The sequence below is a fragment of the Moschus berezovskii genome, chromosome 11 (genome assembly GCF_049115385.1).
Source record: "Moschus berezovskii isolate FMDL1 chromosome 11, NW_MosBer_1.0, whole genome shotgun sequence".
In the NCBI taxonomy this organism is placed as follows: domain Eukaryota; kingdom Metazoa; phylum Chordata; class Mammalia; order Artiodactyla; family Moschidae; genus Moschus; species Moschus berezovskii.
Window position 1 is genome coordinate 11,333,352 of NC_142470.1, and position 12,773 is coordinate 11,346,124.

The 12,773-nt window shown below is 61.3% G+C and overlaps 1 protein-coding gene across 1 annotated transcript in view; it reads right to left on the reverse strand.

Moving 5' to 3' along the window:
* The window catches only part of ADGRD2 (adhesion G protein-coupled receptor D2), a 30,056-nt gene that overhangs the window by 2,371 nt on the left and 14,912 nt on the right, over positions 1-12,773 (reverse strand). Inside the window, exons 12-28 of the mRNA XM_088841765.1 lie at positions 12,741-12,764; positions 12,570-12,691; positions 11,567-11,670; positions 11,203-11,305; positions 10,756-10,909; positions 10,096-10,229; positions 9,894-10,009; positions 8,931-9,051; positions 4,776-4,817; positions 4,587-4,640; positions 4,394-4,508; positions 3,771-3,829; positions 3,449-3,479; positions 2,599-2,699; positions 2,248-2,349; positions 2,110-2,165; positions 1,603-1,776 (exon numbers count right to left, since the gene is read on the reverse strand). Coding sequence (XP_088697891.1) covers positions 1,603-1,776; positions 2,110-2,165; positions 2,248-2,349; positions 2,599-2,699; positions 3,449-3,479; positions 3,771-3,829; positions 4,394-4,508; positions 4,587-4,640; positions 4,776-4,817; positions 8,931-9,051; positions 9,894-10,009; positions 10,096-10,229; positions 10,756-10,909; positions 11,203-11,305; positions 11,567-11,670; positions 12,570-12,691; positions 12,741-12,764 — 1,612 coding nt within the window. The remainder of the gene's footprint in view (positions 1-1,602; positions 1,777-2,109; positions 2,166-2,247; positions 2,350-2,598; positions 2,700-3,448; positions 3,480-3,770; positions 3,830-4,393; positions 4,509-4,586; positions 4,641-4,775; positions 4,818-8,930; positions 9,052-9,893; positions 10,010-10,095; positions 10,230-10,755; positions 10,910-11,202; positions 11,306-11,566; positions 11,671-12,569; positions 12,692-12,740; positions 12,765-12,773) is intronic.

Below are 12,773 nucleotides of genomic sequence, written 5' to 3' on the forward strand. Positions count from 1 at the left end.
AGAGGTCCTCCGGAGGTGAGTGAAGAGTCAGGATACTGCAAACACAGGCAGTAGGGACTACCAGGTGCCCCGTCCAGTTCAGTGCCACCTTCTTGCTGCTCCTCCAGGGCCCCGCCCCTTCACTCCTTTCTCACAGTAACGGGAGCAGGCTCTGCCTAACAGGCCAGCCTGAGTGTCCTGGTGTTGAACCTCAGCGGTGATGCCCGGCCCACCACTCCTCCCGGGGTCCTGCTGGATCCTCCCTGGGCAGGCAGGAACTGCACTCCTCCCCACCGAGGCTGCTGTCCTCTCTCTCTGCCTGGGACCTTCGAGACCTTAGACATCGCCGCCTCTGGGCTGCAGGGTCTGCGTGCCCACGCTCTCTGGCACATCCTTCTTTGGCAGCGGCCAACTTTTCTCGAGTGCCTTGCATGCCAGGCACTGGGACTAACACACGGGATGGCTTCATGTCCCTCTGGAGTGGGGCTGATGTCCCCCATTCTGCAGATGATGGACTGGGCTTCAGGAGTTCAACCCCCCCAGCCCCAGAATGAAATACCCAAACCCCTGTGTTATGCGGTGGGTTAGCTACACCCTGAATAGATTTGTATCTCAGACTCAGTGCAGGCAGGGCCCAGGATGAAAGTGACCGTGAGGTCACAGAGGGAACTGGGTGCAGCTTGTACCTTGCTGGGTCTCGGGCTTCTTCTCATACAGCCCTGCCCCACCTCCACTCACCTGCATCGGGAGTGGCTACCTCCCCCTTCCGCCCAGGGGATGTTCTGATGCTCCTCAACTGCGCTGTGGCCTCTGGCCCGAGAAGCGCTGGAGTCAAGCTGAGGTCAGCAGGATGCTGTTAACAGCCTTGCACCCCAAGACCAGACCCTGGGCCTCTCCTTCACCTGGCCCCTACCTTGGGTCCCACCTAGGTGTCAAGCCCTCACCATTCCTGCTCACCTTCGCTCTGAAACTGGCTCTGCCCAAGAGGAGACTGGGCCTCAGAGAAGAATCTTGCCTGAGGCCACAGAATCAGTGATGCTGGGACCTAGTCCCATAGCCAGATTCCGAGTTGGGAGTCCTCTCGCAGCCCTGACACATCTAACCTGAAGCCACCCCACCTGCCCTGGTGCCTCCTCTGAGCAGGCTGCCTGGATGGCTCCCACTCACAGCGACTGCCACCCCTCACCTCTATGTCACCCAGCCTAGGAGACCCAGGTACGAGTCATGGAGATCTTCCCTGAGCGTCAGAGTTCTTCTCTGTACAATAGGGGTGAAGGCAGTCTCAGGGCTGAGGTAAGGACTTGTAACTCTGAGGTGGTTTGAGGCTCAGCACCAGCCAGGTGCACAGTAGGTGCTAATTAGTGTTGGCTCCACCTACCCTGATGGTGAAATTGGGTCCATCTTGAGTCCCAAAGTCAAAGCAGTAGCTTGTTCCTTCCTCCTCCCAGGGAGCCTGGCATCCCTCTGCCTCCCCAGGCCAGGGTGACCCCCAGAGAAGGAAAGGTCACTACAGTACCGTTTATTACCAGAGACACCATGGGGCTGTCAGAACTTCGGGGCAGGAGGGGCAGAGTAGAGGGGAGGGCAGTCACGGACAGAAAGCTGGGAACAGAGCTGTGGCACCTGGCGGGGTAAGCGGGAGCTCCGGGGCCAGGGGTTCCCCCGGCAGGAGGGAGAGGCTGAGGCCCTGGGAGTGGGTGGTGGTCCACATGCAGGTCGGCAGGGGCCACCAGGTGGGCTTTCAGAGGGCCCCAGGTGGAGCTTGTAGGAAAGGCCCCAGGCACTGTCTCTAGAAACCTGGGAGGCAAGTGGACCCTGTGGGTTGGGCCGGCAGAGAACCAAGATGGGGACCCACCCTTCCAAGATGGGGAGAGGGCTGGGAACTGAGGCTGGGGGGAGACTTTGGGTGGGATTCTGGCCCGGGTGACCCTGGCAGTCTCCCTCAGCCTCGTTCCGAGCCTCAGTTTCTCCCTACCGAGAACACCTGCAATGCCAGGGTGTGTGTGTGGGTGTGTGTGTGTGTGTTGGGGGTGTGTGTGGGGGGGTGTGGTGGGGGGGCGGCGGGTGCTTTCGGGAGGGGGGGGCAGGCCTGGGAGGGACACACAGCAGGCAGCCTTCCCTTCCCTGCACTTCTTGCTCGGGCCACCTGAGTGGGTCGCGCGGTGGGGTGGGGGGCCCAAGGGCATCTGGAGGGCGGTGCGGGATGGGGGTCCCTCCGAGGCCGAGGTGGAAGCGGCTCCGTTGCTACGAGGGGCCTTAGCAACGCACCCATTCAGCGGAGACAAAGGCGCTGTCACTTGAGCGCAGAGGCGCCTCTGCAGCTCTCTTGTTCCCACAGACGCTGCGCCTGCGGGGGCGGGTGCTGGGGGGCTGGGAGCCGAGGTGTGCAGCGGGGTGATGGGTGGGGAGCGTGGGGTGGGAGAGTGCCTTTCTGCCCGCTCGGCACGCCCCTCATCTGCAGGATGCCTGCGCCCTCTCGGCAGGCCTGCAGGGGGCGCCTCCAGCCCATTTTGCAGAAGGGAAAGCTGAGACACGGAAGGGCTGGGACATCCGCCTGGACGCAGGTCGGCCGGGAGTTTGGGGTCTTACAGACCTAGGCTCAGATGTGCCTAGGCGTACCCCACGTGACTGCTGCCGCCTCAGTGTCCTCATCTGTGGGGGTGGACAGGGGTTGACCCCTGGCTCCTCAAGGGCTCCTGTCTGTGCCTCAGCGTTCTGAGCTGCACGGTGGGCGGGTGACCACACCCCTGTTACCCCCAGTCACCTCATGAAAGGAGCCGCCAGATGCCCAGGTTTAGCACAGAGCTCAGCCCCACTGAGAGCTCCAGAGACCTGCCTCTGGCCCTGGCTGGAAAGATCCCGAGCTTTCAGAGGCTGGGCAGTGCTGAGTCGGCCCCTCAGAGGCTTGTCTCCAGTTCAAGACTGTGGGAACTCGGGCTCAGAGAGGCTGCCAGGGACCACGGTCTCCGGGGGCTTCCCTCGGGCCAGGCTGAGCGCTCCTTGAGCAGGTGGCCCCGGCCCTGCCCTGCTACCCACAGGCCCCCACCCCCACCCCATCACGTCCCCATCAGCTGTCCAGTGGGGAAACTGAGGCCGTGGGGAAAGCACTTGTTCCTCGTTGGGTTTGGAAGAACTCTCAGACCACTAGGCATCTGGCCAGAGCGCTGAGAGTGGGTGAGGTGGGGAGGCTGGCTGGGCGTGGGGCGCACAGAGGCAGGCAGGCCCGAGGTTCCCTGCCATCCCGGCAGCACTGGCCTGGGAAAGGGTCCCAGAGCACTGACTGAGCCCACCCGGCGCTAGTGGGGGAATTTCAGGCACCAACAAGGAGCAGAATGAGACAGAAGAGCCTCTCAAATTGCCGGGTGGGGTCGCTTCTCAAATCACTTTCATTTCCGCACAGTGGGGCTGAGGGACTGTCCGGGCACCAAGGGAAAAGGGGGGACACCCCTCCGGGGTGTGGGAGCCGTACCTGAAACCTTGAATGCTGTCAGCTCCACGGCCTGAGGACAGAGGAGGTCTGTCAGGGGGTGGTCCCCCTCTCCTTCTGCTCCTCTGGCTCTGGGACCCTTGGCTACCTTGGTGATGACTCCTCCACCCCCGGAGGCCTTGGCATTCAGGTTCTGCCAGCTGCTCCCAGCACCCTTCAGTCTAGTAGTTGATGGAGGAGGCCCCCTAGGTCCCCAGGAGAAGCCCCCGGCCCAGCCCCATGCTGGTCCCTGTGGTTTCCCTAACCCTTCTGGTCACAGCTGCCAGCCCCTTGGTGAGCCCTGCCACCCCTGACCCAGCCTCACCGGTCTCTTGGGTTCTGCAATGGAGGAGAAGGTTGTGGGGATCCTGGGGCCGTGGGTTCCTAGAAGGGGGAAGACACTTGAGCAGGTGAACTTGTAGGAGACTGAGGTAGGAGGCTGTCTCTCTCTGCTCCCCTACCCTGAATAGGGACCTCATTTATTAAAAAAACTCTTAAGAATCCACTCAAAAATTCACCTTGCAGATTAGCGCTGAAGAAACCAGGACTCAGAAAGGGAAAGTAACTTGCCCAAAGGCACACAGCAGGAGAAGTGGGAGCTCGCATACAAATTCCTGGCCTGACCCTGAAGTCATTGAACCTATGCCCTGTCTCAGAGCGCCGAACCCTATCCATCTACCTGCCTTCAGGAACCCCCTACACTTCTTCTGCATGGAGACCCAGGGAGGGTGACTCTGGCAAGCTCTGCCTCTGGGCTGGGCACCAGGGACCCCCGTTGCCTGGTGGTGGAGGTGGTAGGAGGAAAGGAGCCTTTTAGAAGCCATCCCCCAGGCCCTGCAGTCACAGAATTCCCTGGGCCTGTCTCCTTGTCTTTCAGATGCTTGGCTTGAGCACTGGGGAGACTGGGGCACTGGGTGGCACTTGGACTGGATGGTGGTGTGGTCTTACCTCTAAGAGCCAGGTGTCTCTGCACTGGAGCCAAGACTCTGGGGTCGTCCCTGGCCACCTCCCAGGGACATGAGGGTCTCGAGTAGTACCCCGGGCCCGTGGGACTGGAGCGCGCCTGAAAGGAAGGGGCATCAACACTGGGATCCCTGCCAGAGCGGGGAGCTCCCACCCCTCGGTGCCCAGGCCTGCCCACCGTGAATGCCTCTGCTGCCTTCTTCTCAGTCATCCTCTGCAGGGCGCTCCGGACCTGCAGGAGGGGGCAGGGGCAGGGCTGGGACCCTTCCCCGACCCCCAAGGGCCGGGTGCAGAGCCCCCTACAAGTAAGCCCTACCTGCCCCCATCCACATCCCACCCCGGTAGCAGCCAGTGTCCCCGGACTTACCTCTGCGTTGTAGGCAGCATAGACCAGGAAGATGTATGGCCCCTGGGGACAGACCCAGGGTGAGGGTGGGTGACCGCCTGGGAGGCCCCCATCTCCCACTGCCTGGCCTGGCACCACAGCACAGACAGCCCCGGAGACATTTAGAGACACTGGCCAGTGAACCCAAGTCCTGTCCTGTCCACCAACCCGCAATGGGGAGCAAGCAGTTGTGGCATTCCATGGCAAAGAGAACCAGGAGGGCCTGGCCCTGCCGGATCCCATGCCTTCAGTCTCGGGTCACTAGGCAGCCTCTCTGCCCTCTATCCCTCCACACCCCACCCCCTGACCTGCCCTGACCTCACGGCCTCACCACCTCCTGAAGCTCCAAGGCTAAGTGAGGTCCAGGGACCGCAGACCTGGACAGGGACCTCACTGCATTCTGATTGTTCAGTTCAGTTCAGTCGTGTCCGACTCTTTGCAACCCCATGGACTACAGCACGCCAGGCCTCCCTGTCCATCGCCAACTCTTGGAGTTTACCCAAACTCATGTCCATTGAGTTGGTGATGCCATCCAACCATCTCATCCTCTGTCATCCCCTTCTCCTCCTGCCCTCAATCTTTCCCAGCATCAGAGTCTTTTCAAATGAGTCAGCTCTTCGCATCATGTGGCCAAAGTACTGGAGTTTCAGCTTCAACATCAGTCTTCCCAATGAACACCCAGGACTGATCTCCTCTAGGATGGACTGGTTGGATCTCTTTGCAGTCCAAGGGACTCTCAAGAGTTTTCTCCAACACCACAGTTCAAAAGCATCAATTCTTCGGCGCTCAGCTTTCCTCTAGCTGAATGCCTCTCTGAGCCTCTGTTTCTTCATCTGGCAAGTCGGGATGCGGCCAGCACTTGCCTCCTGCTGTGTGTGAAGGCTGAGTCACAGCTGGCTCCTCCCCACACACTCAAGGACTACAAAGCCCTGGCCCCTCACCAAGCACCAGCGTGTTTGACCCTCACAGCAGCTCCATGGTGGGGGGTGGAGGGAGGTTCATTCTCCCCATTTGATGGAGAGGGTCCTGTGGCCAGGGGTGGGGACAGAGCAATGTGTCCCAGGCCTAAGCGTGGGCCTCCACCCGCAGGTGGCTGGTGGAGCTTGGGACTCCCTCACCTTCCACCTGGATGACGCAAAAGGCAACAATTCCTCCCCTGAGGCTCAGACAAGGGGACACAGGTGAGGGGATGTGGGTTCCTTGAGGCCCTCTAGCTTCCCAGGGCTGAGAACTGGAGCCCCAGAGCCCTACTACTCTCTGCGGCTCCCAGGCACCAAGTGGGTGGCTACCAGCCCCAACGCTGCCCCGAAGCCAGACCCCGGGGCTCCCAGCCCCACACACCCGGCCGGGGCTCTCCTCGCAGCTCTCCGCACAGCGTCTCCCATCCCATCTCCTTTGACTCAGTGTTTGTGCCAAGTCGCTCTGCGAGCCCATGGCCTGTAGCCCATCAGGCTCCTCAGTCCACGGTATTCTCCAGGCAAGAATACTGGAGTGGGCTGCCATGCCCTCTTCTAGGGAATCTTCCCAACCCAGGGGTCAAACCTGTGTCTCCTGCATTGGCAGGCAGGTTCTTTACCACTAGCACCACCTCCTCATACCCAAACATTCACTCCAACCACACCAGCAACCTGTCTAACATCCTCCAAGGCCTCGGTGGAAGTCTGAGCTCCTCACACCAGCTCTGGGGACCCTGCATGGTCTGGCCCCCATGTTCCCTCCTGCCCCATTTCTCACCAGCTTCCCCGACCCCACATCTCCCTCCATCTGATTTCACTGTGCTCCCCTAACTTAAAACTTTATTCCCCTCTCCCCATGCAGCATTCAGGCATTCGCTGAGCACCACTGCCTCCAGGGAACACCCACCCTGCCTCCCCACACGACCCCAACTGCCCCTTGTGCCCCTCAGCCTCAATTGCACGATACTGCGGTTGTATGGCTTTGGTTTCTGTCTGTGCCCCCAGGCTGACACCTCCAAGGGTGGTTTCTTTGATCCTGTGCCCCACCACGGTCTCTGCATGCAGCCCAGCTTGGGCACAGGGGAGGCGCCGGGGAAGAACATGCTGAATAGCTGAATGAAACCATCTTGCGCCAGGTTATGCTTTGCCCTTTGCAAATACCATCTCAATGGAACCCAACAGTGACCCCATGAGGTGGAGATTATGATTCCCTTTATACAGATGTAGAAACTGAGGCCTGTCTCCACTGGTCTGCGCCTTCCAACAAGACCCTCAGGCATGGAAGGTGTGAGTCCCAACTTGTCACAGGACTGAGGCTCTGCTCTTCCAGCACAAAACCTGGCAGAGAGGCCAGACAGAAAGAAATCCCCCCTAAGAGCAAATAAACGAGTCCGGGCAGATTTCAATCCCTCCAGGCCCATCCCTCTCCCTGGTCACCTGGGGCAGGTCCTGCCCAGTTTATTCCCCAAGACAGAGCGAGAAAGGGATGAGGCTGGAGGGTGAGCGGGGAGAGTACGACATGGAGAAACAGCAGGCATGCCGGGAGAGAGGGGAGGGGAAGGCCAGGCCTGGAGAGGGAGGCTCCAGGAAGGACTCAGAGAACGGGGCTCTGAGCCGACTTGGGAGCTGCCCTGAGACAGTCACGGGAACATCAGAGCGGGCTCAGGTCTCATGTCTTCTGACCCCTCACGAGGCAGCCTTTCACCAGACCTGAAGGTCTGAGGCTGGCTGGGCACGGGGGGCAAGAGGGGTGACCTTCAGAGAGAGGGAGAGGCAGGGGAAGGGACCGAGAGACAGGGGGTCAGAGCCCAGCAGAAGGGGAGATGTAGAGAGAGGTCCAGGAAGAGCCAGGTAAGACCCACACCAGAGGAGAAGGGGGCAGGGAGAGGAGACTGACAGAGCCCGAGCCCGAGAGACCGAGAAGGGACCTCAGAAACCTCAGAGACGAAGCAATGAGACACCGAGAGGACGGGCCTGCCCTGAGCGGGAGGTGAGACGGGCTCTGGCCCTGTGGCTGCAGGTCTGCCCACCCGAGGGCCACAGGCAGGGATGGAGCTGGAGTAGTTGTCATAGCAACAGGAGGCTGCTGCCCTCCCCACTGTGAGGCAGGGTGGAGAGACCTGGGCAGGTCTCTCCGTTAAGTGGGCTGAGCTGGGATTCCAGCCCGTGGAGCTCTGGGAGTGCGGGGCTTGGAAGAAGGGCTTCTCCGTGTCCGTCTGTGTCCCCAGCTGCTCAGCCCCACCACGTCTGCGGGAGCCGTGCTTCTTTGGGAAGAGTGTGGGAACCCCAGGTTCTCTTCACCCTCCCGGCCCCACTCTGGGCACGACCTCCATCCTTCCTGAGCTGTCTGCTGCTTCCCCCACCACATCTGTTCTTTCCTTTCTCCATTCCCACGCCTGTCGGCAGAGGGTGGCGAGTCCCCAAGGCCCAGGGGGAGACAATAACATGGACCAGGACCCTGGAGCACTTGGTGCAGACCACAGAAAGAGGTGCTGGAGATATCAGGGAGGCCGAGGGGCAGGGTGGGCTCTCCCTGGACTGACCTCCCTCCCAGCACTTACTCAGTCCCCTGGGTGGTGGCTGTTTGTGTCCATGCCCAAGTCCCCCATAGATCTGCAAACCTCCTGGGACAGGGTGCCAGTCTGACCCACTTTGGTGGCCCCAGAACATGTGACTGGAAAGGCACACAGTGGGGTTTCTGCAGTCCCATGGTGCTGCTTCTTTGACATGGGTCATGTCCTTCCAACCAACACCTTTTCTAAACTGCTGTTTTCACCGATGGAGTAGCCCATGCTGCCCCACAGTAGGCCACCCGCAGACCCCAAGGGGAGAGGCCCCCTTTTCTCCCCCTCCTCAGCTTCCTGCCGAGGCCTGAAGTGGCTCGAGCACAGCCTGGAGGCTGGGACTTCTGCTGTGCCCTTGAGCATCAGGGTGCCAGGCATCTTAGCCACCCACTTCTGGGCCTCAGCTTTCTCAACTGTCTAACGGGCCACAAAATCCTCCCTGAGGTTCTGCTGTTTGATTGGAGGTTTGACCCAGTCCCCTCTCACCCGTCCTCCTCCCAGCAGTGTCCCCACTGCCTTGGTGACAACCATGAGAGAGAGGACACTCCCTCTCCAGCCCCCCGACCAGCCCGCCATGCCCGTGGAGCTCCACTGTGTGGCCCAGGGCCTGGAGGTACCTGCAGTGAATTGAGGCCCACGGCAGCATAGGCCCAGGCCGGGCTGAGGTGCACCAGCATGCCCACCAGCCAGGTCAGGCCCAGGACGGGCAGCAGGACCAACACCGGCTTCACTGTGGCCCTGCAGGACAGAGGCTGGGCTAGGGGAGGCCAGGGGCCCGGGGGGGTCCCCACAGGGTTCTGGGGAGGGCAGTCCCTGGCAAGCATCTGGAGAGGGGTTGGAGCTGCAGACCGGGGACCGCAGCTCAGGACTTAGGTGTAGCTGGAGAGCTCAGACACCCAGAGAGGTAGGGAGTAGGGGTGGTGGAGCTAGGAAGGTGGGATCCCAGTTCCAAGCCTGGCTCATCCCAAGCCTGGCTCAAGGGAAGGGAGTGTCAGCTGTCCAGGGGGAGGGCTGAGGCCTGGACAGTGGGTCCAGGGGACATGGATCTGGAAGGGCTTCCTTTCCCCCTCCTCAAGGCCCCCGGGGGGTGACCATGCTCTTCAAGGCCCCACTGGCTTGGGTTGTCCTTCCTTTGGCAGAGGGTAGAGTGGCAAAAAGGAAGGCCTGGGGTGTGTGTGGGGGCTGGCCCCTCCAACAGGATATGGTCCCATAGAGTAATGGGGTTCCGGCGGGGGTAGAGACCTAGACTCTCACTCTGAACCTGAACTTCTAGAGACCGCCTCCTTTGGGGGTCCCCTCCACCTGTCTCCACCAGAGACAGTGCCTTCTGCAGATGGTGAGTCCCCAGGAGGGTGGCTGGTGTCTACACCGCCCCTCATATACACACAGGCTCCATTACCATCCACATATCCACACGCATGAGCACGTGTGCACACACAGCACGGACACTTTGCACACACACACCCATCTATAGCCTTACACTCATGAGTGCACATGGCCACACACGCGCTCACGGGACTCACACATGCTCACACCTGGCTCCTCCGCCTCTTTCTGACTCCCCCAGGCTGGGGTCTCACCACATCTGGATCCTGAGCTGCTGCTGCACGCAGGGCTGTGGGCTCAGCATGCGGGCACGGCGCCGGGCACTGGACACAGTGACAATCACCACACGGACCAGGATGCAGGTGTTGGCCTGGAGATCCGGTGTCAGAGAGCAGAAGGGGCTCCCCCTCCCCTGACAGGTCCCTCCCCGGCAGGGCCCCAGGCCTCTCCGCTCACGGTCAGCACGAAGAGCACGGGCCCCACAAAGGCCCAGATGGCATCTGTGTGCACGTTGAGCCAGCAGTGCCCAGTGGCCACGTAGTCATGCGGGGACACGGCCAGGGTGATGCCCACGATGGCCACAGGCACACCTAGGGGAATAAGAAGTGGCCTCAGGACCACGCCACCCATTGTGTCCTCCCTGGGAGCCAGCCCCCAGCCGTCCCACAGTAGCGGTGTACTGGCGGCATTGGGTGACCAAGGGAGTGGGGTTGGGTGGGCTTGATACTTGTGGGTGGCACTGGAGCCCTGAGCGGTTGGGAAGTGGAAGAGCTGAGACAGGGTCAAGGCCTTAGGGCTGAGAATCAGCAGAGTTGGAGGCTGGTGACTGGCATGGGCTTAGCTGGTCCCAGATTAGGGAGGCGGTGCTGGAGGCCAGGAGCTGACGTGGTCGAAGTGGAGGAGGATTAAGAACTGGAGTTGGGTAGAGTTGGAGGTTGATGGAGCTGAGTTTGTGTCAAGACATGGGTGCTGGGCGCTGGGTGGTGCTGGGTGCTGCTGAAGAAGGTGAGTGTGGGATGGTGATGGGCATGGGGCGGTGGGTGTTGGACATAACGGAGGCCATGCAAGGCAGGGCCGAGGGGAACAGAACAAGGGTGAGGGGCAGAGGGACCTCACCCCAGCCTGTGGCGTAGTAGAGCGGCATCCGAGGGCCGGGGCGCATGCTGACGGCCACCACCTTGCTCCACAGCAGCAGCCCCTCCACCAACATCCAGAAGAAGGCGACCAGAAAGAGAAGGTGCATCACAGCTGTGACGGCCACGCAGGCCACCTGGATGGGAGGGTGGGTGATCCCCACCGAGGCCAGTTATGGGTGCGGTCCGCCCTCGGTCCCCTGTCCACGCCTGGCATTGCCAACCCAAAGCAGTTTGAGTAGGTGAGGTCCCCGGGTAGTGCCCTGGGCCCAGCTCCAACATTCAGTTTTCCTCTCTAGGCCTTACTCCTCCCTGGAAAGGGAGCCAGGTGCAGATGTGGGACAGCGGGGATGGGGGCACCCCAGAAAAGGCTGAAGGTGTTTCCCCAGCCATCCCTGAGCTCAGAAGCCCCCCCTTGCTGGTTGCCCACCTTGTTGGCCTTTGCCCACTCGCTGGCCATGAGGAAGCCCTCAGCGGAGGCCAGGGAGAAGGTGAGGTTCTTGTGGACCGTGGCCCGCTCTGACCTGGGGACCCTGGACAGACAGGGGAGGTGTTAACGGGGACACCACCAGCAGCCCGCACCCCCGTCAGCCCCAGCCCCACCCATGTCCGGGTGACCTGGCTGATGAAGGCAGAGAGGGCGGCTCCACAGGGGCCCACAGCCCCAGGGGAGGGCCCTGGGCCGGGGTCTACCTGGACCAAGGGTGGATGCCCTCCCAGGAGGGATGTGGAGGCTGGCTGGCAAGGGGCGGGGTGGGCCCAGGGTGCCACAGCGGGTGGTGAGCTTGCCTTACCCAGTCGCCAGGAAGAGCAGGAAGGTGGTGGAGAGGGCACAGAAGGACACACCACAGCCCACGAACGAAAGCGTCCTCAGCAGGGACTCCTCCTCAGGGCCTCTCTGCAGGAGGGCAGGAGCCCCGCCACCACCCTGCGCTGATGGGGCCAGGCCTCACCCGCTCCGCCGGCCACCTCCAGAGCAACACCCAGCGCCCCATACCCACCCCCAGCCCACAGGCCTGCACAGCAGGCTCTTCATGACGAGCATTTGCATGGCCTCCTCCGCTGGCTCTCCCTAAATGGGGCGGGGTGGGGGGCCTGGGGGGCAAATCTGTTGCCCACCTGAGCCTCCTCAGAAATGAGTCCCTCATCTTCTAGTGGCCCTGGACCCCCCTCCCTCAGCCCAGTCTCCTGGTCTCCCCACTGCTCCCTGGTCCAGGGTCCCTCCCTTCTCCTAGGCCCCTCGCTGCTTCCCCCTCCACCACCCCAGCCTCACTCCTGGAACCACAGGCTCCCTCGTGCAAACATGCTTCACCCTCTTCCACACATCCTCTGCAACAGGACCACCATCCAAGCATGTGAGCCTGGTATTCCAGGTCTGTGTGACCTGACCCAGACCCAGCTTGCCTACTGCCACCCCCACCACAGACATTGCACTGAAAGCCCCAGACTCATCGAAGTTCTAGAACATAACTGGTCTGCCATTTCTAGCCTCCATGTGCTTCCCTGGTGGCTCAGCTGGTAAAGAATCCACCTGCAATATGGGAGACCTGGGCTCGATCCCAGGGTTGAGAAGATCCCCTGGAGAAGGGAAAGACTACCCACTCCAGTATTCTGGCCTGGAGAATTCCATGGACTGTATAGTCCAGGGGTCACAAAGACTTGGACACGACTAAGTGACTTTGACTCTGCCTTTGCCCAGGTGGCCCTCTGTTTGGCATGCCTTTCTATTTAGCTATTGTTCATCCTTCAAAACTCGTCCTGACATCACCTTCCCCTGCCCCCCTCCCCAGCACTCACCTGAACGTCATACACCTGCAACAGGACGGCAAAGTTGGTGCTGTGGTTGCAGAAGCAGGCGGTCGAGCCTTGGTACAGGGCAGTCACGGAGCAGCCAGTGGTGGCCCAGGAGCCCCCTGAGTCTGGACTTGGGGTGAGTAGGGGACAGAAGGCTCTTGAGATGGGCTGCACATGGGGGTGGGGGCAGGGGGAAGCCTTTCCACA